The sequence below is a fragment of the Oreochromis niloticus genome, linkage group LG3, assembly GCF_001858045.2.
Source record: "Oreochromis niloticus isolate F11D_XX linkage group LG3, O_niloticus_UMD_NMBU, whole genome shotgun sequence".
Lineage (NCBI taxonomy): Eukaryota > Metazoa > Chordata > Actinopteri > Cichliformes > Cichlidae > Oreochromis > Oreochromis niloticus.
The window spans coordinates 74,945,032-74,969,630 of record NC_031967.2 but is presented as its reverse complement, the minus strand read 5'-3'; the positions used below and the strand labels follow the sequence as shown (position 1 = coordinate 74,969,630).

Below are 24,599 nucleotides of genomic sequence, written 5' to 3'. Positions count from 1 at the left end.
ACAAATGAGTCCCTGTTTGTGTTCAAATTGTGTGCATGTTTTAGACGTGTGTCACATGTAGAAACACAAAAATCCCACAATGACACAAAGATGTGTTTGACATAACTGTGCAGCTGTAAGTTGTTTCTAATGATTCATTGAAGCTCTTCCAGAAAGGCTGCTTTGTAAAAACATGAATACAAACAGGATACAATGATTTATAAATCTGATAAAGTCTCATTTATTCACAGTAGAACACAGAAAATATGTCAGATATTTAAACTGAGCATCTGTTTGTTGTCAGTGATGTGTAGCTGTATTAACTGACAGCAGCGTTGCATCTTCTCTGCTCCTTTCTGGCTTACAAGCAAAGTTGTGACGGTGAAGAAGAGTTGCAGTCCCACACGCCTCTCTGCAGCTCGTAGGTGTACGTGGACCCAAAAATGCATTTTTATAACGTTTACACAGATTGTGAAGGCATTTAAAAACAAACATAAGAAATTTAAAATGAGCTCTAAAAGACACAGGCAGCCAGTGAGGCCAGCACAGGGGCTGGTGAGCACCCTGAATGGCTGTGAGTGAGGCTGGCAGGACCTGTAACATACAGCAGGCTCTAATGGAGTTAGGGTTAGGGTAAGGGGCTAGGGAAACCATTATGTCAATGAGGGTCCTCACTACGATAGCTGAACGGGGTTGTGTGTGTGTACATCTTTACATATCTCTGTGGGGAACAAGAGCCCTCATGGGGATAAAAATGGAGTTTGAAGGCATTTTGGTTTTGGTGTCAGGGTTACGGTGAGGTTATGGTCAGGTTTGGGCTCAGGGTTAGAGTTAGGCATTTATGTTTGATGGTTATGGTTAAGGGAAGTGGCTCTGGAAATCATTATGTCCTCACTAAAATATAAAAACATGACTGTGTGTGTGTGTGTGTGCTTTCTTCGAATGACTATTTAGTGCAGACTCTCTGACATCACACACATCACTGCTCTGTGGGGAGTTTCACCTGCTACTGTCGGTGTTGTTGTGGAATTATCTTTTCCTTTAAATCGGTCCTGGTCAGTGACCCAGTGTTTAGTGTTCTCTCTGCCTCCCTCATGTTTGGTCTCTGTGTTTCTTATGTGCTCTGTCTCCCCTGTCAGCTGTGTCCCCTGTCAAGTCCATGTCTCAGTGTTACATTTCCTGCTTTACTTTGAAGGTCTGTGTCCTTTCTGAATGTACCGAGTTTTGCTCGCCTTGGTCTTGTCGTGTCTGATTTCTCCCAGCTGTGTCCCCTCGTTATTCCCCAGTGTATTTTAGCCCTGTGTTTCTCTGTGTCATTGTTGGGATGCCCCTCATGCTGTGTGTCTGGTCTTGTGTGTGTGTCAGGTTTTGTATGGTTTTTCTGTTCAGCAATAAAGCTGCTTTTTGACTTTCGCTCCCGCCTCAGTTGAGTCTGCATTTGGGTCCTTTTCCTGCCTGCACACAGCCGTCACATGACACAATCTCTCCTGTGTGAACATCGTCAACAACAAGTGATACTGTTAGACCTGTTTTATTGGCCTGACAGTGGGATGTCTGTGTGTTTCTGAGAAGCTGAACACAAAATGAAGATTTTTGTTTTACTTTTTGCAGAATAAATGTTTTAAAACACAAAGTTCATCCAAAGAACACTGCTTACTGACAGTATGTGTCATTTTTGTCAGAGTCCTGGAGGAGAAACCAACTAACTCTGCAGAAACATGGTGGACAAAGGTGACAATGACACATTAAAGAAGAGAACTGATTAACACAATATGGCTGCGATACGTATCAGGTGAGGTTGACTGCAGAAAAATATGCATTTGTTATACTTTGAGAAGGGATTTTGATGAAAACCACTGGTGTGCCTTAACATAACACGCAGTAACACTGATAAAATTGACTTTGTGTTGAAGCACACAGCCAGCTAAATTTCAGACAAAGTTACCAGAATTCATGCTTTAAAATACAAATTTCTGTGGATGAATTTGAAGTGATTACAACATAATCCTGTGCAGATGTGACCCACCACCTGCTTTTCCCTGTGTGGATAAATAATGTCTGTGTGGCACTGAAGTTAAATCAGTCACACAGTCAACCAAAAGCTCTGAAGCTCTGTTAGCACCTCATGCTGTGAACAAGCATAAGACACTAAGAAAGACACTTTGAATAGCAGATCTAGAGTTTTATGGTATGACTTTATGACTTTATGGTATGAATTTAGAGGATCATCATTTAGCCTGGAGAAATAGTTTGTTGCTTTATAAGAAAGCCCTCCGCAAAGCCAGAACATCTTACTATTCGTCACTGATTGAAGAAAATAAGAACAACCCCAGGTTTCTCTTCAGCACTGTAGCCAGGCTGACAAAAAGTCAGAGCTCTACTGAGCCAACCGTCCCTTTAACGTTAACTAGTAATGACTTCATGAACTTCTTCACAAATAAAATTTTTATCATTAGAGAAAAAATTACCAATAATCATCCCACAGATGTAATATTATCTACAGCTACTTTTAGTACCATCGATGTTAAGTTAGACTCTTTTTCTCCAATTGATCTTTCTGAGTTAACTTCAATAATTAATTCCTCCAAACCATCAACGTGTCTTTTAGACCCCATTCCTACAAAACTGCTCAAAGAAGTCCTGCCATTAATTAATGCTTCAATCTTAAATATGATCAACCTATCTCTAATAATCGGCTATGTACCACAGGCCTTCAAGCTGGCTGTACTTAAACCTTTACTCAAAAAGCATCTCTAGACCCAGCTGTCTTAGCTAATTATAGGCCAATCTCCAACCTTCCCTTCATATCAAAAATCCTTGAAAGAGTAGTTGTCAAACAGCTAACAGATCATCTGCAGAGGAATGGCTTATTTGAAGAGTTTCAGTCAGGTTTCAGAGCTCAGCACAGCACAGAAACAGCTTTAGTGAAGGTTACAAATGATCTTCTTATGGCCTCTGACAGTGGACTCATCTCTGTGCTTGTCCTGCTAGACCTCAGTGCTGCGTTTGATACTGTCGACCATAATATCCTATTAGAGCGATTAGAACATGCTGTAGGTATTACAGGTACTGCACTGCAGTGGTTTGTATCATATCTATCTAATAGACTCCAATTTGTTCAAGTAAATGGAGAAGCTTCTTCACACACTAAGGTCAATTATGGTGTTCCACAGGGTTCAGTGCTAGGACCAATTCTGTTTACATTATACATGCTTCCCTTAGGCAGTATCATTAGAAGACATAGCATAAATTTTCACTGCTATGCAGATGACACGCAGCTCTATCTATCCATGAAGCCAGGTAACACACACCAATTAGTTAAACTGCAGGAATGTCTTAAAGACATAAAGAGCTGGATGGCCGCTAACTTTCTGCTTCTTAATTCAGATAAAACTGAGGTTATTGTACTCGGCCCTGAAAATCTTAGAAATATGGTATCTAAGCAGATTCTTACTCTGGATGGCATTACCTTGGCCTCCACTAACACTGTGAGGAACCTTGGAGTCATTTTTGACCAGGACATGTCCTTCAGCGCACATATTAAACAAATATGTAAGACTGCTTTCTTCCATTTGCGCAACATCTCTAAAATTAGAAATATACTGTCTCAGAGTGATGCTGAAAAACTACTTCATGCATTTATTACTTCCAGGCTGGACTACTGTAATTCTTTATTATCAGGATGTCCTAAAAACTCGCTGAAAAGCCTTCAGCTGATCCAAAATGCTGCAGCAAGAGTACTGACAGGGACTAGAAAGAGAGAGCATATTTCTCCTGTTTTGGCTTCCCTTCATTGGCTTCCTGTTAAATCCAGAATTGAATTCAAAATCCTGCTCCTCACATACAAGGTCTTAAATAATCAGGCCCCATCTTATCTTAATGACCTTGTAGTACCATATCACCCTATTAGAGCACTTCGCTCTCGCTCTGCAGGCCTACTTGTTGTTCCTAGAGTATTAAAAAGTAGAATGGGAGGCAGAGCCTTCAGTTTTCAGGCCCCTCTTCTGTGGAACCAGCTTCCAGTTTGGATTCAGGAGACAGACACTATCTCTACTTTCAAGATTAGGCTTAAAACTTTCCTTTTTGCTAAAGCATATAGTTAGGGCTGGACCAGGTGACCCTGAATCCTCCCTTAGTTATGCTGCAATAGACGAAGGCTGCCGGGGATTCCCATGATGCATTGAGTTTTTCCTTTCCAGTCACCTTTCTCACTCACTATGTGTTAATAGACCTCTCTGCATTGAATCATACCTGTTATTAATCTCTGTCTCTCTTCCACAGCATGTCTTTCATCCTGTTTTCCTTCTTTCACCCCAACTGGTCGCAGCAGATGGCCCCGCCCCTCCCTGAGCCTGGTTCTGCTGGAGGTTTCTTCCTGTTAAAAGGGAGTTTTTCCTTCCCACTGTCGCCAAAGTGCTTGCTCATAGGGGGTCATATGATTGTTGGGTTTTTCTCTGTACCTATTATTATAGGATATACTGTACAATATAAAGCGCCTTGAGGCGACTTTTGTTTTGATTTGGCGCTATATAAATAAAATTGAATTGAATTAAAAACTGAACTCAGCTTTCCAAAAAATGTGGTTAATCACAGTTAATTCATGATTTAACAAGAGAGGCCATTATTTTTTCCACACAGATCAGGTAGGTTGGGATAACCTTTCTGTCTTTAATCAATGAAATCACTTAAAAACTGTGTTTTGTTTTTTCTTGTGTTTTCTAAAACATACATGTGATAAATATGCAAAACACTAAGAAATCAGAAAAAAACATTTTTTCACACCGGTATGTGATAGTTGCCACTGGGAGAGTTCATTTATCTGGAATGAGAGGTGGAGATGTGATCAAAATGAGTGCATAAGTGTCTGTGGAATTACAGGGATTATTTTATATAACCATCATCTTTGTCATTGCATTAATTATCATTTCATCAAAGTGTTTATTGAAGCTGCTGGCATTATGGTATAATTTATATTATAGGGGTTATCATAATCAAATATTAACATGTTTATTACAGGTGCAGTTATAACTACTTTAAAATGATTGAGTTAAATATATATGTATCATAACTCATAGGCTGAGTATATGGGTATAGTAAAATAGTAGCTGAGCAAAGGCCTGAATGTATTCAGCTTCTTGTGGTATTTGAGTTTGCTTAGTTACAGGTGACGGAAGGATGTCCAGTCCATGGTGACCTCAAAGGCCTTAGATCATCACCATATTCTTAAGAGTATGCCACAAGGAGGAACCTCTATGTTGCATTTAATTCTTAAAATACATGAATGTTCTGTACATGCAAATTATGTGCTTGTAAACGCAAGAAGGGGCGTTACAATACCCTGATGTTATAAAAGCAATCTAGAGTGTATTTTGGGTAGAGATGTACAACTGTTTTGCAGTTTACACCTCTCCACGCTGCGTGCATTCATTAAAATCAATTGTTTGATTGACCTCTTCTGGACCATCATTGTTTTACTCTCATCCTCAATTTCGGACCCGTAACATTTGGTGCATTGGCCGAGGGTTGAGGGAGAAAAGTTGGAGCTTGAGACTGAGAGGGTCCAAGGTGCTCAAACAGGCAGACACGAGTCAGTGGTCGAAGTGAGTGGACATAAGCCGGCTTATTCAAAGGTAAGGCACTACCTGTTGAATTATTTCCAAACAGTGCTGAATTGGTTCTGACAAAATTGAAAGTCTACTCACTGAAAATTACTGGTAAAGGTCTGTTTTGGTTCTGGTGAAAATCTCATGAGAAGTTGAAGTTGAAGTAATGATAAGAAAAAGAGTAAAAGTGAGTTAGAGTCTCACTAAAGGTACCGGGTTAAAGTCCCAAAGGAATAAGAATAAAGAGGATTTAGGATAAAGAGAATTTAGAATAATAGGTAATTGGTGAAGTTTGTGACATTAAAGTCTCAATTGAATATAAAGCCGGGCTTGGACACCGATATGGTGGGTTTGTGATTTTCGGGGTGTCTTCAAAATAATTAAATTGTATAGAACGGGACTCTGGGAGTCTAACAAGTGCATTGCTCAGACGTAACGGTTGCCAAGGTCAAGGACGCTTAGACCTTGTCCTCAGTTGAGGGATAGTCAGTTGGTCACTGTGGAGCTTGGGGCACTCCAGAATAACTAGTGGTTGGACCACTTTGCCGTCCGGGACGGTGGTTTGCACTTTTTTGGTTAGTAGAAACCGGGTTTCGGGCGTGTAACTTTTAACTTAAAACTTCGGGGAAGCCTGGGATGTGAAATGTCCCCAAACAGAGCTTTTCGGCAGGGGTTGAGTTGGTTGACGCTTTTAAATTGTGTAGGGTCTTAGATATTTGACCACGGTCCGGGGCCGAGACTGGTTAAATTGATCACAAAAAACTCAGGGAGTTTGTCCCTTGGAGGGTTAATTTAAAAATTGTCTAAATTGTGTAGGTTTTGAAATGAGAAGCCTAAAATCTGTGCAGTTGTAATCATAGGACGTCTGTGTAAATATATTAAGAGACTTGTCTGAGTCTGTGAGTCAGGCTGGTATTATTTTTAGACTGTGTGTGTGTGTGAGAATGCAAATAAGGCAGCTGAGAGGTCAATAGAGTATGAGGAAGTTAATAGGGACTGCTAGACATTGCTGATGCATGTACTTAAGATGCTGGTTTTGTTTATTACAATATGTAAGTAAAGTTTTATTTCTTGCCATGACTGTATGACTTTTTGAGGGGTTTTGAGATAGGATACATAAACTGTTGATACTTAAGACCGTTACCTGGGTTCTGAGAACTGAAATTGAATTTGAGATAATTTAATTAATAAATATGTCTGTAAGCCATGTGTGTTTTGGGGTGTCGAAGTAAGATGTTTTAGGATTTTTAGATGGGTTTTGTTTCAGTTTGAGATAATATATATACAGTTACATTTTCTGTGTGTGTGTTGTTGAGTGACAACATGCGCACTTTAAATTGGGCGCTGTCCCTTCCTCTTTTTAGTTTCAAAACACAAAGGCTGTGAGATTAAAATTACTGTGAGTAACGGTTTGACTTTTGACTAGGGAAATAATATGCTTACTTTTGGGTCTATGAAGATATTTGACCTTCAGTGATGTTATGAGAGGTTTCAGTTTTCTTTTTCTTTTTTCTTTTGACTTGCTCTTTCTGATCATGGAAGGCATGTCCAAGATACTCGTATGAAAGCGTATTTTGTGGGATTTTAACTGTGTGAATGCTGTCAGTATTTGATTTGAGTGACTGGGTGATTTGTCTGAGTAAGTGAAAAGGGGAAGTCTGAGAGAGAGAAAGGCAGTGCGTGTGAGACGATTTATGGCGTCTGAAAGAGGTTAGAGCATTTAAAAGGTGTGTATGGAATAAAGGAGTGTGAAATATATTTCTTGTGTGATGAAAAGTAGGATGTGCTAAAGTTTGAAAGTGTTTTTAATTCAAGAAAACAAAAAAAACAAAGGAGTTAGATTAGTTTGAGGAACAGGAAATATTGCTCTGTGTACCGGGGCTGCAGCGACAGGAAATAGTGAACAGGAACTGTGCATGCCCATATATGGGAACTGAGTGTGTACAGAAAGAACACAGAGAGAGAGATTTAACTCTAGGCACATGAAGCAAATGAAGCCTTTAAGAAAAAATGAATATAATACTAATTATATGGTTTAGTGTGTCAATACAGGTGGGCGTCTTTCAACTTTGCAACCTTGAGTTCAGCAGCAGAAAAGTAGATTAAAAGAATTGGGAGAATAAGCCAGTTTTTGGCTCGAAATTGTGCGGCTGGATCTCTCACTTTGTCCCTGAAGCGGAGAAGAAGTTCAAAGGACAGTTAATCGCCTGATGAAGACCGATAGAACATCGTGGACTTGAATACAGCAGGCAAACGACAGTGCCACTGATCCAGTAACACTGATGACGACTGACGACCAGCAGCAGCATGGAAGAGTAATGTAACATGTACTGTGAAAATACAGGCTGGGCAGTTGAACAGTGGGATAAAGAATTGTGGAAGAGCACTGGACACTGAGTGATATTTTGCCATGCTGGGACTTAATCTGAAAGAAAGACTGTAAAGAAACAGAGAAGAAGACAACAGCTGAGTTGAGACTGTGTTTGCGGGAGCTTTGAAGCCCGAACAGGACATTGTGCAGAGAGGACCAGTGAGAGATGAAGCTGGACGAGTTTGACTGCGAGAATATAGGATATAATTGGATTGAAAATTGAAACCTGAACTCATGAATTGTTTAGGGATGTCCACCATAGCATAACAAAGAGGTAAACATTAGAAAAGGTAAGAATAATGAAAGAAATAATTGTTATTACCTTAATGAATAGAAAACACACATACAAATTGTTACATGTGAGATTATTTTTGAAATGAATCAGAAGTGAGATAGTTTGAATCTAGAGCTCAGTGAAAAGATGCATAAATTAACTATGAATACATGAAAATGCAATGAATACATAAGGATGCAATGAAGAAAACAGCTTACACTGCATTTACATGACCACATAACGCAAGGAAGAACACGCTTACATACATGGCATAATTGGTATTTTTGACTAGAAAAAGAGAAGTGGGTCGTTTAGGCGTCCGTGATAATAATGAAAATGTCTTAGTTTGTTATTTTCAGGAGTAAAGCAGACCCAGGCCAATTCTCCAGATGCAGGAGTCTGAAGAAATTACAGGTTAACATGAATGGATATGTTAAGGCAAGTTTCTGGTTGAATTGTTTACAGTGTCCAGGAACCTGAGAGCAAGCCCTAACTGCTGGCGGAAGGCCAGGAGGGCTGTGATTTAAGGTGGGAAATTAAAGTTGGGGTTAGTGATTCGGGGACGGAGAAAACTGATTCTTTAACTGGAGAATGGGAAAGTGTCTGTGAGACTGTGAAGCCATATATGCAAAATAGCACACACAAACATACGCAATGAAGATCGGCTTGCTACTTGTATGAGTGATAGAATGGTGTGAATGTTTAATAAAGTGATTAAAGTGTTTATAAGAGTGACTCAGGAGTGCTCTTGCACTGATTGATCAGAGTAAGTGATTAGTATAGAAAGAAAATGAAAATAATCGAATAATGTGATAAAGTTTAAACATGTATTTCTTTTGCCAAGTTAAATTGTTGAGATATGGCTGAGTATGGAAAAAGTTTGAGAGCTCGTGTGAATGTGGACAGAGGAGGTTGCTGTGTGTGTGTGATTGAGGCCTTAAAGGAGGGGTAGATTGTTCAGAGGTGCAAATTTGATTAAGAGGTTTATAAATTAGTGTTGACATATTGTGAGAATGTGCTTATATGTTAAGGTTGAATGTGAGTTTGGTAAAGTGCTTAAAGGGGGATCTCGTGTACAAAACGGTGTAGCTTTTTTATGTTTTGGGTGTGGTCTATGGGTGAAATTTAAGATTGTTGAAGATTTTTGAGGTTGTTGTTTTATTTTTAAAGAGGGAGTGTTAATAAACATGGACATGCTTAAGGGGTTTTGTAACAGTGCACTTATAAAGAAAAACCTGTCAGGTGATTTTGTTTTGTACTTTGATGAGCTAATACTCAGCTCTCTTTTTCTCATTTTTGTTGTAAGCAGGCCTGCAAAAGAGTGGATAACAGCGCTGACAAAGTAAAAGGATTGCCGCGAGCGAATCCAGTCCAAAAGCAGAAAGAACTATTTTCTTAAAAACAAAGTAAAACAAATAAATGAGTTGATGTTGCTGAGAGTGAAGACTGAATATTTGCGAGATAGTCTCCACTGTCAGCAATACCTGATGTTAATGCATGTGAGTGAATGTGTGTAAATGGATGGTGACTGGACGGACCAGGCAGACCATAGGTTGGACCGACTGGACACTGACAAAAGACTGGACTAAGGTTGGACACATGACTGATAATTGTTCTGTTTTAACTTTTTTATATTACAGGTTGGATGAAGTGGAGAAACTGAGTATAAAAGGTGATGTTCTGGTTAACACACAGGTTTTTGTTTCTAGGACGTTTCAAGGATGCAGGCTGTGGATGGAGCCAAGAAAAGATTTGACATGATGATTAATTTGATTTCATTCCTTAAATACAGGTTTGAAGCTCCGGAGCATGTATGCCTAATATGATAGGACTAACTTTTTTCTTTTAATTTCCTAAGCTTGAGTGAAGGATTTTGAGTTTGTAACACATGAGATGTGTCACAAAAAGGGGGGTGTTAATATATGCGATTAGCTACAGGAAAGGTGCTCTTTTAGGGTTACTAAGCAAATGTCTACGTGACCTTTCTGAGTTCTGAGAATAACTCTGTTAAGTTGACAGGAAACACGTCGAGACAGCAATATAGGGCAAATATGTTTGAGCTGGTAATTAAATGTGGGGCTTGAAAAGAGGAAGCAAATTTGGTACAGGACGTACTTGAGATGATCAGACGAGAGAAAGGAGAAGAACAGAGCACAAATACACCGAGTTGTTTATATTACAAAGAAGATCAAAAGCTTGTTAGACACAGGTTATAATGGAAGCATAAAAGGGATGAGAGGAACTTTACATAACATAGAAATCCTGCAACAATTCGTAAATTGCCCAAACACAGTGTTCAGACCGGATATGCGCTACCCGTTAAAGGGGGCGAAGAAATCAGGCCTAAGTTTGAAAAATGAAATGGTTAACTCGATAGAGAATGTTTCCAAAGGTCGAGAAAATAATGTAGGACCTTTTACCAGGAGAAAGCTAACTGTATCTTTTACACTTTACAGTGTGCATTGAGGGAAGTCAGGAATAGTTTAAATTAGGATTGAAAAAAATTAAACTAGGTGAAAAGGGGGTGTAGCAAGTAGATTTAGGGCAGTTCACAGCCTGGCGTAAACGCAAGGTGCTGTCACACAGCTTAAGTTATTTGGTTGATTTATTTTATGACAAAATAATAAGGAAATATTAAAATATACAACACGTTGAGAAGATCTCTTATGTTATATTTTAGTGTTTAACATGGAAGATGCCTCTCCGGAGCTTCTCTCCTGATGCTACTCCACCAAAAGAAGTTCATTTATAGAGACTATGTCAGCTCCCAAACAGACAACAACAAACCAAGATTAGCAATAAACAATCTAAACATAAATAATAACAAATGAAGAACAATACAGAATCCAAATCTGAACCAAAGAACAAAATAGTGAAATGTGGATTATTGGGTTTTTCTCTGTATATATGAAGTATTTGTAATGTGTATCTGCTAATGAAGGCTTGTAGAGGCCAGTTTATACTCACAAACAAGTGCTCAGCCAGACTGAAAAACAGGAAGCTTTAGTGCACAAGGCATATTAATAAATATAGACATAAAAAGAGGAACTCCCCATATAAACAACGTTCAAAATGTGTGAAGTGTAAAGTACCGAAATAACACTATATAAGTCACAGTTGATGATTCTAATGTTAGAGAGCTCTTGCAATTGGCGTCTGAGCTGTGCAGAGGTCTCTCTTAAGACAGGTACTTAGGTAGGTTACCATGAGGTTGAGTTAATTTTATACACAATGCATAACTGTGCTTGTTTAGAGTTGATGTTCCGTCCAAAAGGGTTTTAAGCTTCACTGGTGAGAGTGTCCAGGTGATACATGTTGAGGGAAGATGAGAACATAGCAGGTTAATTGCATGCACGCTTACAAACACACATGATTTAAATATAGGCCAGGCCAAAGGCCTGGACTTGATGCAGCTTTCAACTTTACAGCTCCTAACTTGCAGGAATGGCGGGGACTGTGATCAATGAATGCAAAACATGCTTACAGACACAATCATAACAGGGGTTTATTTTACAGGGTAAAGGTGGACCACAGGTTGCTTTGTTTCTGCTTAGCAACTACTGAGGTAAAAGGTGTTAAAGATAAATATGCAATAAGTGAACAGGAAATGTGTGAGGGTGAGCCGGGTGAAACAAAATGTTGTAGATAATGGAAACTTGTCTAACGGGCATTAACAGTAACCTTTGCATGTTATGTATATGCTTGAGGCCAAAAGAGGCGTAAATCCAGATAGAAAATTTTGAAGTGTGCTTTTTAGCGGAGATTTAGGCTGACATGGGGATGGTGTGCATTTTACTTGGGTTGTGTTAATAAACTAAAGCGTGTCACACACATAAAGATAGAATAAATAAATAATATGACATATAGACATGCAATGTGTGATTTCACTTTTATTGGGAAAATAATTAGCCAAGAAATGTGTATTGAATTCTCCACATACTTTGAAACTGCGCAACTCTGAGTGGGCAATGTAATGAAGCAACTGTTACATATTTGCATTAAACTAGCCAACATAGACTCACCACCACATGATGTTGCCCTGCAGCGGGGGCAGAAAATCATTTGCAAACCAGGGATCTTATGTTGATTATCATATTCTTACTTATGTACACACACACACACAGAAGAGAAAAATTTCAAAACAAAACAAAAACAGCTTCGCTTAACCTGTCAAGCACAGGAGTAAAATAAAAATCTCTTTGGGCTCTGTTAAAATTTCTTTAGTAAAAGTGTAAAAGGCCAAACCTAGGAAGTTCGGCAAACAGGAAAGTTCCTCGAGTATCAGGAGTTAATAGTCAGGAAACATTTCTCACATTAACGCCTTATATCTGACAAATCATTGATTCATAGATGCAGATAGACACACAAGTGCACATACATCCAGATGTGCATTTAGACATTAAAAGTGTAGAGACATGTACACACAGATTGGCAAACCGGTACAGAGTCTAGCTGAAGAGCTTAACAAAGTAGACGTGGGAGTAGGGTTTGTGATTTTGCCTGATATGATATTGTGAACCAACTTTGAATAATGACAGGAACCTGAGATGAACACAGTAAGTTAGTAAGGTGTAGCAGAGAAAGGTTGTTTGTTTTCTATCCCTTACAGGAGAAGATTTCCACTAGAGAAGGACCCAGAAAAGGAGCGGAGATTACCTAAGCATGAAGTGTTTTCAAGTGGGGGCTGGTGTTTTATTGCCGGACCACCTAGAGGACATGAGGTTGTTGTCGGATTTGCTGAGTCAGGGGGCGGCTAGAGAGGGTCAGAGCGAAGGTAGTGGACCTGGGAATGGTGTAGTGACGTCTTTGGAAGACGTCAAAAGGGGGAATTGTGGAATTACAGGGATTATTTTATATAACCATCATCTTTGTCATTGCATTAATTATCATTTCATCAAAGTGTTTATTGAAGCTGCTGGCATTATGGTATAATTTATATTATAGGGGTTATCATAATCAAATATTAACATGTTTATTACAGGTGCAGTTATAACTACTTTAAAATGATTGAGTTAAATATATATGTATCATAACTCATATGCTGAGTATATGGGTATAGTAAAATAGTAGCTGAGCAAAGGCCTGAATGTATTCAGCTTCTTGTGGTATTTGAGTTTGCTTAGTTACAGGTGACGGAAGGATGTCCAGTCCATGGTGACCTCAAAGGCCTTAGATCATCACCATATTCTTAAGAGTATGCCACAAGGAGGAACCTCTATGTTGCATTTAATTCTTAAAATACATGAATGTTCTGTACATGCAAATTATGTGCTTGTAAACGCAAGAAGGGGCGTTACAATACCCTGATGTTATAAAAGCAATCTAGAGTGTATTTTGGGTAGAGATGTACAACTGTTTTGCAGTTTACACCTCTCCACGCTGCGTGCATTCATTAAAATCAATTGTTTGATTGACCTCTTCTGGACCATCATTGTTTTACTCTCATCCTCAATTTCGGACCCGTAACATGTCACAGCTTCATGACTCAAAGCTGTGCATGCAGTGCTAAAAGGCTGGCTCTGTCCCATCAGTCTATACTCAGTCCTCACTCTGAGCATTTAGAGCTGAGCCTCACATCTTCCTTGTTCTGGTACTTTATGAGATTGGAGCAGAACTGAGCTGAACTTCATGGTGTGTTGGAGAGAGGAGGAGAATCCTGATCCAAGATGCATAAATGGATGCAGTTTGTTTCCTTTTTATACTCGACAAAGCAGGTTCCAGTGTTTTACCCTTTAAGTCATATTTTTACACAAAGATTAGTACAAACCAAAAACACCTCTGCATGTCTCATATCAGCAGCGCGCGCACACACACACACACACACACACACACACACACACAGTGGCATTCATGTTTCTTTCTCTTATTTCCGTGTATGTCACTAGGCAACCTTTACTGAAGGACTTCCAAGAGCACGTTTTGCTTTTTTAATGTTCTGCCCACTCTAAGTTGACTTGCAGCATTTTGTTTTTGTCTAAAACACACAACAGCTGAGCTGAGATAGAAATACGGCATAACGGAGGCCAGTCTGAGGGCTGCATTCACAGCACTGTATTTTCCGTTCCAATTATCATTAAAAATGAAGCATTTTGATAATGAAGCATTAAATAATACTGGAGCTGTTAACACAAAAATACAAACATTTGAGCAGAGAAAGTCTCTTTATTAAAATGCAGGTTTTAACTTGAGCGATGACCTCAGGACCAACCACACTTTCTTCAGACTGTGAGACGAGGAATAAAAGTTAGTCCTTTAATTTTCATTGAAATTTTGAAAATTAAATAAATGTGTGTGAAAGGTGTACTTGTGTGTTATTACAGCTTCTTACCTGCAGCTCACGGGACAAACATGTATTGGGTCTCAGCCTGGTCACCTGAGAGAAACATATGGTAGAAAAACACTGAAGTGTAATTTCTCTGTGTCCAACACATTTAAACATCAGATTTTCTGAACTGTTCAGTATGATGTACGAATCCTCTGAAGAGCAAAGTGTGTCAGTGTGCTGCTCGAGTAAAGCTTAGCTAGAGTTGTACTTGTATGGTAGTAGTCATAGATCTTGACCACGGCTGGCTTCAGGTTGTCCACTGTGAGCTCCTGGATGATGTCTAAGCTGTGGTTGATGGGCGTGTCCTTTGATAACTGGACGAGACAGAAACAATTGCAGACACAGTTTGTACCAAAGATCATCATCTGGTGTTCCCCACAGTGACTTTCTCTTACCTCCTCTAAGTACACCAGAACATGATCTTCCTTCTGTTCAACATGACTCACCAGGAGGCCACGTTTGAGCTGAGAGGAGATGACATCATTTTTATTATTATCATCACAAATTATCACATGAGACACACTTGCTGGTAGAACATGTCTAATTACTCACACTCTTCAAAGACTCGGGGTCTGGGGAAAATCCAGAGAGCATTTTGATATCCAGGATTACCATGTTTGTAGTTTTCTCCTTTCCACTGTACCTGTGTTTGAACAGTGTGATTATACTGACCTGTTTGCACACTTGCTTTTCATCTACCAGCAGTTCCTCCACACTGGTAAAGAGCGCTCCTCTAACCTGTCACATACTTACAGCGATTGTATTTTCAGACTGAATTTAGGTCTAGCAGATTCACTGGTGGTGTTGACCTCTAGTTGTACTTTCACACTGAGAGTGGTGACATCAGTAGGTGTCGGGATATTGTAGTGGACAGAAATCTGAGAAACAAACTTGGGTCAGGTCCACAGAATTAATCATACCTCACTCCACCCTGCTGTCACTTTTCTACACCACGACATATATTTGCACACATACTTTTCCTTTTATATTCATGCCTATATGTATCTATTTATCTTATTATTTATCTGTCATATCTCTGTTTCTACACTCATTTTATACGAGTGATTGATGTTTGTTGTGCATTTGCTGCTATCACATCTCAGTTTCCCTCTGAGATGAATAAAGTTTCTCTGATTCTAATACAGACAGAAAGTGAGTTTATTAATTTTTGCTCAATTCTCTAATTTAGTGTAAAATAGAATTGTACTAGGTTTCTTCCTGTTAAAAGGGAGTTTTTCCTTCCGACTGTCGCGTGCTTGCTCACAGGGGGTCATATGATTGTTGGGTTTTTCTCTGTATCTATTATTGTACGATCTACTGTACAATATAAAACGCCTTGAGGCGACTGTTTTTGTGATTTGGCGCTATATCAATAAAATTGAATTGAATTGAATGAAAACACATTTATGACATCTGAAAATGCTAATCTTCTTTACCATTTTATAAGGACAAAAAAAGCCTTTGTTTGTCACCAACCAGGAACTGGTCACATGATGCTGTCACTGACCTGCACTGAAGCACATGCAGTGCCCTTCACCTCCAGCCTGTATTTTCCTGACACGTCCTGCAGCGCCTCCTCCTGGTAGAGCAGTTTGTTGCCCTGATTGACATCAAATGTCAGCTGACTGCTGGGAGCCTGAACTGTCACTGTGCTCCAACCTTCAGGACTGAACACCAGAGTGGAGTAGAGAGCCAGAGCCTGAAGAGCCACCACTGTGTCCTACAAGATGGATTCATTTTGGTTAACATACACAGCAGCTGTCATTTGTAAGATAAGATAAGATAAGATAAGATAAGATAAGATAAGATAAGATGACCTTTATTAGTCCCACAGGTGGGAAATTTGTTTTGTTACAGCAAAAGTGCAAAGTTATGTAGCAGAAATTAGAAAACACTGGAATGCAATAAAATACAATAAAATACTATATACAATAGAATAAAATAGAATAGAATATAATAATATATACAATAGAATAAAATAGAAATACAAATGCTATATACAACTGAGTAAGAAAATACAAAAGTACAACTTCGTCAGAAGAAGAATTGCACATATAGCAGTCTTATTGCACGTGTGACGGTTTGATCAGCTGCAAAAGTCTTTGTTGTGGAGTCTGACAGCAGTGGAAAGACCTGCGAAATCTCTCCATCCCACACCGTGGGTGCCGTGGGTCCTCACATACTGTAGTCGGTCGGTGAGGTAGTCCAAAATCCAGGTAGTGAGGTGATGGTCCACTCCAGAGTTCTCCAGCTTGTCCTTCAGAACTGAGGGAAGAATAGTGTTGAAGGCACTGGAGAAATCAAAGAACATGATTCTCACAGTGCTCCCAGCGGTCTCCAGGTGAGCGAGGGAACGATGTAGGAGGTGAATGACGGCATCATCCGCTCCAATGCCAGGCTGGTAGGCAAACTGAGGTGGGTCCAGTGATGAGCTCACCAGGTGCCGAAGCTGAGCCAGGACCAGCCGCTCCAGGGTCTTCATCAGGTGGGATGTCAGAGCCACCGGCCTGTAGCTGTTGAGGTCCTTGGGGCGTGAAGTCTTTGGCACTGGAACAACACAGGAGGTTTTCCAGAGCTGTGGGACTCTTCCCAGCCTCAGGCTCAGGTTGAAGAGGTGCTCCATCACACCACACAGTTGGTCCGCGCAGCACCTGACGACCCTTGAGCTGATGCCATCTGGGCCCGCTGCCTTCTTGCCATTAATCCTCCTCAGTTCCCTCCTAACCTGGGTGGTTGAGAGAGACAGGCTGGAGCCTTGTGTTGAGTGTGTATTGGATGCTGTTGTTGGGGGTGGGGAGGAGTGAGCAGGGTGAATAGAGGAAGTGTGAAGTGTCTGAGGTGTCAGAGGAGGAGCAGCAGCAGTGGGGGTGGGTGAGTCTGCAGCCGATGTTGGAGACTGCCTCATGGCTGAATCAAATCTGTTGAAGAAATGATTCAGTTCATTTGCCCACCTCACATCCCTCCCAGGCAGAGAGTTCTGATGTTTGTGGCCTGAGATGGTTCTGAGGCCTCTCCAGACTTCACCAACGTTGTTTTGCTGAAGCTGGTTCTCCATCTTCTGCCTGTAGCTGTCCTTCCCATTCCTTATCAGTCCCCTCAACTCTCTCTGCACCCTTTTCAACTCCTCTTTGTCTCTGGATTTGAAGGCCCTCCTCTTCTGCTTGAGGACGGCTTTAATGGGATTCCAGGACTCCATATTACATAGTGTTGAGTGTAATAGACATTAAGGTAAAACTGCCTGTGTTACTTCAACACACTCTCACAAAAGAGTTTCTAACTTTCACTTCCTGGTTAAAAAAACATTAAAACAGGTTAAATGTGTTTAACAGAGATGATCTCAGAGAAACAAAGTAGAGAAATCACAGGTATAAACTTACAGACTGCAGATGAGCTGTTATTTACAGGCTGTTACGTGTAGTTGGTGCACAGAAGGCTGTTCTGTTAAAACAACACATTTTTAGACCAAAGTAAATTTCATATTGTAAAAAAAAAAAGAATAAAAACATCCCTGCCTGCTAAAACAAGTCTGCATATCTGAGAGAAAAGCAACAACATGAAAGCTTCAGAATCATTTCTTCTGATTTGGTCCAAGATTGTATATGAACTCAAACATTAGCTTCATGCTGTTCAGGTGGCGTAGTACCTGAGTGGAGGAGAAGCCTCCGTAATAGTTCTGCTGCCCAGTCAGCCACCTCATAATACCAGAGGCATATGCCAGATCCTCAGCAGTTGGGGAGACGCTGAGTTTGGCCAACAGCACATAAGAACTGATCTCCACTGACAGGGAGGCTGATTTTTCTGCTGCTGTCTGAGACCAGTAGAGGAAACCTCCTACAAACACAATAACAGTCACAGTTATGCTAATAAAGCCTGAATGATGTCCTGCTAAAGGATGACTCACCTTCCCTCACTGCAACTGTGTCTAAGTGCTGCAGAAGGTGAGCGCGGGTCTCCACGTCTCCTGCCAGAGTGAACACATAGGCCAGCAGAGCTGTAGTGTAGGTGTTGCTCAGGTCACTGATAGACTCCTTGAGACAAGCCAGGCTCTTGTTCATCACAGGATCCTTTAAAAGATCAAAAGAAAACACTTCAGGTAAAGAAATTAATGGACGTGCACAAACAGAAGTCTTCTTCCATTAAACCCAGTATGAGAACAAAAGGAGGTAGTATTACTGATTTAGTGACTCAAAACATCAGCGTGATAATACAGAGTGTGAGCTGTCGTAAAACAAAGCAATTACAGGAAAGTATAGATCAAGCAAAGAGATATAAAAAAAAACACTGTACAGGTTGGGTGGTGATAAAAGTACTTGCTGGTGAGAGTTCAGGTATGTGGATGACACCTGGGTGAAAATCAAATCTCAGGATGTACCACATTTCACGGATCACATTAACTCGGTGGACCAACACATCAAATTCACCAGGGAGGATATGAAAAGTGGCAGGTTAGCCTTCTTAGACCGAGAGATTTCCGTCAGTAATGGGGGACATCTAAAAGCTGATGAATACCGTAAACCTACACATACGGATCAGTATTTAAGGTTTGACTCTCATCATCCACTGGAGCACAAACTGGGTGTCATCAGGACGCTACAACACAGAGCGAACACCATCCCCACTGACACAGCGGCCAGGGAGGCAGAAGAACAGCACATCAAGAAGGCCCTGAGTAAATGTGGTTGTCCCAGCTGAGGGAAGTTGTACACAGTTATACAAAGTGCAGGGGTCTAGAGGGAAGTTATACCAAGTGCACTGGTCTAGGGGGAAGTTATACCAAGTGCACTGGTCTAGGGGGAAGTTATACCAAGTGCACTGGTCTAGGGGGAAGTTATACCAAGTGCAGTGGTCTAGAGGGAAGTTATACCAAGTGCACTGGTCTAGGGGGAAGTTATACCAAGTGCACTGGTCTAGGGGGAAGTTATACCAAGTGCACTGGTCTAGGGGGAAGTTATACCAAGTGCACTGGTCTAGAGGGAAGTTATACCAAGTGCACTGGTCTAGAGGGAAGTTATACCAAGTGCACTGGTCTAGAGGGAAGTTATACCAAGTGCACTGGTCTAGGGGGAAGTTATACCAAGTGCACTGGTCTAGGGGGAAGTTATACCAAGTGCACTGGTCTAGAGGGAAGTTATACCAAGTGCACTGGTCTAGAGGGAAGTTATCTGGTCTAGGGGGAAGTTATACCAAGTGCACTGGTCTAGAGGGAAGTTATACCAAGTGCACTGGTCTAGAGGGAAGTTATCTGGTCTAGGGGGAAGTTATACCAAGTGCACTGGTCTAGAGGGAAGTTATACCAAGTGCACTGGTCTAGGGGGAAGTTATACCAAGTGCACTGGTCTAGAGGGAAGTTATACCAAGTGCACTGGTCTAGGGGGAAGTTATACCAAGTGCAGGGGTCTAGGGGGAAGTTGTACCAAGTGCAGTGGTCTAGGGGGAAGTTGTACCAAGTGCACTGGTCAAGAAGTGGCCAATGAACACCAGGCCTGCAAGGCTGCTCAGGTCGCCTGTTTTTATTAGAGACACACAAGGTAGACATTTGGATGGAGGCAGTTAGAACTGAGAGAGTCTCCTCACCCATTACACTCCACCCAAGTTCTTTACTGCTTCCTGAGTAAAACCCATAAGATTAGAGATTAGGACTTTTGAGACAGAGAGGTGATCCAGACTGCACTAGGGTGCTGGTTCCATAGGTCGACACATCATGGCACACTCAGACCCCGAATTGTTTGACAAGTGCTGGTTTTTGATATGAATCCAATGGAAATATTGTGACTAAAATTTATGGAAGTTTTAAAAAACGTGTCATCAATGGCATTTCAGCCTTTATTTTGACACAACAGTTTAGAGAGTACATGGGAAAAATGGGAATGGGTGGAATGACATACAGAAAATTATTTTCGATGGAGCCAACCGAGGCACCTGCAATAAGTCAGCAGCCGTGCACCAAATGACTTGCAGAGGAACTGTGAAACTTAAATAGCTTAATGCATGCTCCATATAAAAATGCCAAAAGAAATAGCAAAGGTGAGCTGTGTCATCTGGTGATCCTGGCTGTTAGTGAGACCAGCTTATCTGTAGGGACTGCTGCTTTTTTGTTTTTGCCTGTCCCGTTTGGTACTGTAGCAGTCAGAATTGTTGTCCAAAGCCCAGGAAAGATGCCCAATGGATTTTTTTCAAGTGGAGAAAATATGCCAATGCCATATTGTTCCACTTGATTAATTTATATTATCATTGTTTGTTTATTTTATTTTATTTTAAGTTGTTACAAATTGGACAGACAATTATACTGAAAGGGAGAAAGAAAAAGAAAGAAAGAGAGAATACAGAGGGGAAGGGGGGACAGTAAAATAAGACACTGAGACTGCTGGCTAAGCTTAACTCCATGGCTCAGTAGGGCTAACTCTATGTTCAATTTTTGTTTAAATAGCTCGATATTCTTTGAGTCTACTCACATGTTGGGATATATTCATTTCCAAGAAGGCAGCAGTAACGTACGCACTGAGAGTCACTTCATCAGATACACCACCCTGTCAACAGAAGGCATCATAGACATCATCAAAGCACCAACAACATTCAGGGATATGACATCATGAAAATGATTTTCAGCTGCATATGGTTTTAGTGTCATCTTTGATTAAGGATTGTGACTCGCAGTTCTATGGAGCAAGTGTCAAAATGAATGTCTTGGTCCATGTTCAATGCTTTTACAGTGTTTAATACACTGTTTTCCATGTATGAATGAAATTATTAATAAAATTGTTAAAGTGCTTCCACACTGGAGGCTATTTCCACAGTCTACACGTTACCTTCATTCTGTTGTTGAAGAGTTCCCCAGACTTTTCAAAACAGCCAGTTTCTTGTTGTTTATGTTCCAGCCAGGTCTTAGACTCTTCGATCGTTCTGGGATCAATATAGATGAAAGACTGAGCTTTGGCAAAACCTCTTACCACAAACGCAGTCAGCCTGGCAAAAAGAAGAAAAAAAAAAAACACTTACACATCTTACAACAATGGAAATGTTCGGCTTGGTGTTTGGATGTAAAGTCACATTAAGAGAAAAATACTGATCATTTTGAAAATAAAGTTGAAATTTCAAGATTACATTTGAAAATGTATTTTGAGAAAAAAGCAAGAAGATTACAGTTGTTCCAGGGCAAACTGCCACGGTTGCTATACCCTCTGAATTAGGGAAATCGTACTTCATAATCAGTTTTAGTAACAAGGAAGGAACCGATGTCCCTTTTAGCAAATAAAAACAGTGTGGCAGTAAGTATAAGTGCATTAAAAAGCAGAAAGTGGTACAGAAATCTGTATGTGGTCAGATGGAGATTAGTATATAATGAAATGGCTGGTAATGGACACATGCGAGGATACCGATGATTACATGCTCGTGGAATAAAAAGCATCTATACTGTATCACAAGACGACTGGTTTATTTCACTGAGTCATCTACACAATCTACAGGGTATAGCAGCTGTGGTAGTTTGAAACAACAACCGTAATCATTTCAACTGTTTTCTTAGAATTGAATTTGACTTTTTACAAAAAACAGTATTACGACTTTATTATCGAAATAGCATTTTGGCTTTATTTGAAAAAAATAAATAAATAAATAATAGAATTACAACTTTAATCTCTAAATTTTGACTTTTTTACTGTGGCCCTAATACTCCTCCCTACTAAATTACACAGTATTAACCAAAAGTTATTTTTAATGTTAGGGGAGTCAAAGGACTAAAGGTAATTATGCTAAATTGTGAATTATTTTAATTATTAGAGGTTGACTATTATATTAATAGCATAAACATGTCTAACTTTGAGAAACGTCTTCTGTTTGGTGGGATATTTAAAAACCAGTGTAACCGTTCTGATTTATGTAGGACATAATTGATCAGTGATGTTCTCACCAAGTGTTTCCTGGTCCTGTTCCAAATGTGGTGTAAGCACCGTCGTCACTTTTGTAGTTGAGCTGTCTTTGGTATCCTGTAACAACAGAGACACAATGATCAAGACATTGTTGCTATGGTGATGATTGGACTCCATTTGTTTATGGATCTGCATGTGTACATCAAGATTTGAGAAATTCTATGACTATGGCTGACAGATGAGGAAAATGACACATTTGACCAAAAACTGTGGCTAATGTTCTGCCTCATGTCGGCTTGTTTCTTGAACCATGTGTGTTGAAGTGATTAAAATGATTTCCTTCTTAGAGGAAACAATAAAAACTTGCCACTGGTGAGGAAGTTAGTAGCTTTTTCCATGATGGCTTCGGTGAGCTGCTGTGTGCCTTTCAGGTAGTGGAGGATGTAGATGTTGGGGGCCAGGAGAGCCATGTTCTGCTCCCCACATCCATGCGGCATCCGCAGCAATCCATCCAGGTTCTTCAGAGCCCGGCCGAGGATGACACCTGATCAAAAACACTGATTCACTAAAACTAACAAAACTAGAGTAAAACAACTTTGTATTATTGGGCAGAGATAACCTGAATAATTTCAATATGCAATTTTAAATGATGATTTCATTTGCTGAGCGAAAAAACATCCAAACTGAAAATTGTAGATTGACTGTGATTAACCAAATATTTCTGAGAAGACTGAGTTTCATTTCACCAACCAGACCCAGGCCTGATTAAGGTCACACCTGCTGGATCAAGAAATCACTCAAGTACAATCTGTTTGACAAAGGGAAGCAAGCTAAAAGATGTCGAAAAGAAACACGTCGTTGCCATGATTTTAAAAAATTCAAAAATAGGCAAGAAGTCTTGAGATCTATCAGTTTCTAAGCTGCAGATTCTAAATGTGTGCTTAGAAACCATCAAAGGTTGGATGGCTGACAACTTCCTCCAACTTAATGAAGAAAAGACTGAAGTCCTTGTATGTGCTCCAGACAGACATTTACCTAACATAATGAATGCTCTTGGTCCTCTTTCAACATTTGTGAAATCGTCTATCAGGAATCTAGGCTTCTGACAAGAACATCTAAATACTCTCATGTGACACCGTTGCTTATACAGCTGCACTGGCTCCCCGTTGAATTCAGAGTCCATTTTAAGATACTGGTTCTGACATTTAAAGCTCTTCAAGGACAAGCACCAGCCTACATCATTGAACTTTTACAGCCCTATGCCCCTAGTAGGTCCCTGAGGTCTTGTGATCAGGGCCTACTTGTTATTCAGCATACTAGGCTGAAAACCAAGGGTGGTAGAGCTTTTGCCACTGTGGCCGCCAGACTGTGGAACTCTCTTCCTCAGAACTTAAGATCTGCAGACTCAGTGATTACTTTTAAAAAACAGCTAAAAACACATCTTTTTAGAATTGCATTTTATTAACTTTGGACTGTTTTTGTTTTATACCTTGTGAAGCACTTTGTGATCTTTTATCTAGAAATGTGCTATATAAATAAAATTTTACTTACTTACTTACTTTGGACAGGGTTAAAAAACAATTTCTACAGCTTTGGAGCGCCAGTGCACCATGTTGGAACCCATTATCCACAAACTGAGAAAACTTGAAAAGATGTGGCCGACATTAATCCATAAGCACATCTACAACTCACCAAAAAAGTCAAGCGAATCCCAACAACACCCAGAACTGAAGGCCTTGCCTTACTCTGTAAAGGTCAGAGTTTACGATACAACACTACAAAGGAGACGGGGCAAAAACAGCATTCATGGACAAAACCACTGCTGACCAAAAAGAACACAAAAGCTTATCTCACATTTGCCAAAAAAACATCTCCATGCTCCACAAGATATTTGGGAGAATATTATATGGACTGAAGGGAAAAAGTTTTGAGTTTTGTTGCATCATTTCATAGAAAGAACATCATACCAACAGTGGTGGTAGCAGTGTGATGCCCTGGGGCTATGTGGCGTAGGGTGGTCTGTGGCTCAGCTGCAGGGAGGGGTGCGGCATTGGGTTCAGGTGGTTAGCGACGGAGGAGTCTGGTTAAGGTAGCTGGTGCCCAGTGTTAAATCATGCCTCTGCTGTTTCAGTAGCATGCCACGACCTGGAGGAAGAACTCTCTACCAGGAGAATGTCCAGCT

General features: G+C 40.3%; 1 protein-coding gene across 3 annotated transcripts in view; it reads right to left on the bottom strand.

The window, feature by feature from the left end:
* Positions 1–14,369: 14,369 nt before the first annotated feature.
* LOC109194179 (alpha-2-macroglobulin-like protein 1) overlaps positions 14,370–24,599 on the bottom strand; it is a 32,922-nt gene continuing 22,692 nt past the window's right edge. The window contains exons 24-36 of one of the 3 annotated variants that reach the window (XM_019357191.2): positions 22,785–22,961; positions 22,459–22,534; positions 21,359–21,515; positions 21,005–21,079; positions 18,454–18,616; positions 18,196–18,383; positions 16,060–16,272; positions 15,306–15,430; positions 15,105–15,195; positions 14,948–15,016; positions 14,761–14,866; positions 14,556–14,600; positions 14,370–14,450 (exon numbers count right to left, since the gene is read on the bottom strand). In XM_019357191.2, coding sequence (XP_019212736.1) covers positions 14,563–14,600; positions 14,761–14,866; positions 14,948–15,016; positions 15,105–15,195; positions 15,306–15,430; positions 16,060–16,272; positions 18,196–18,383; positions 18,454–18,616; positions 21,005–21,079; positions 21,359–21,515; positions 22,459–22,534; positions 22,785–22,961 — 1,478 coding nt within the window. In that variant the 3' untranslated portion in view covers positions 14,370–14,450; positions 14,556–14,562. Of the gene's footprint in view, positions 14,451–14,555; positions 14,601–14,760; positions 14,867–14,947; positions 15,017–15,104; positions 15,196–15,305; positions 15,431–16,059; positions 16,273–17,929; positions 17,991–18,195; positions 18,384–18,453; positions 18,617–21,004; positions 21,080–21,358; positions 21,516–22,458; positions 22,535–22,784; positions 22,962–24,599 lie in introns of those variants that run through there. The other 2 variants (XM_025906096.1, XM_019357192.2) reach the window with 2 other exon arrangements.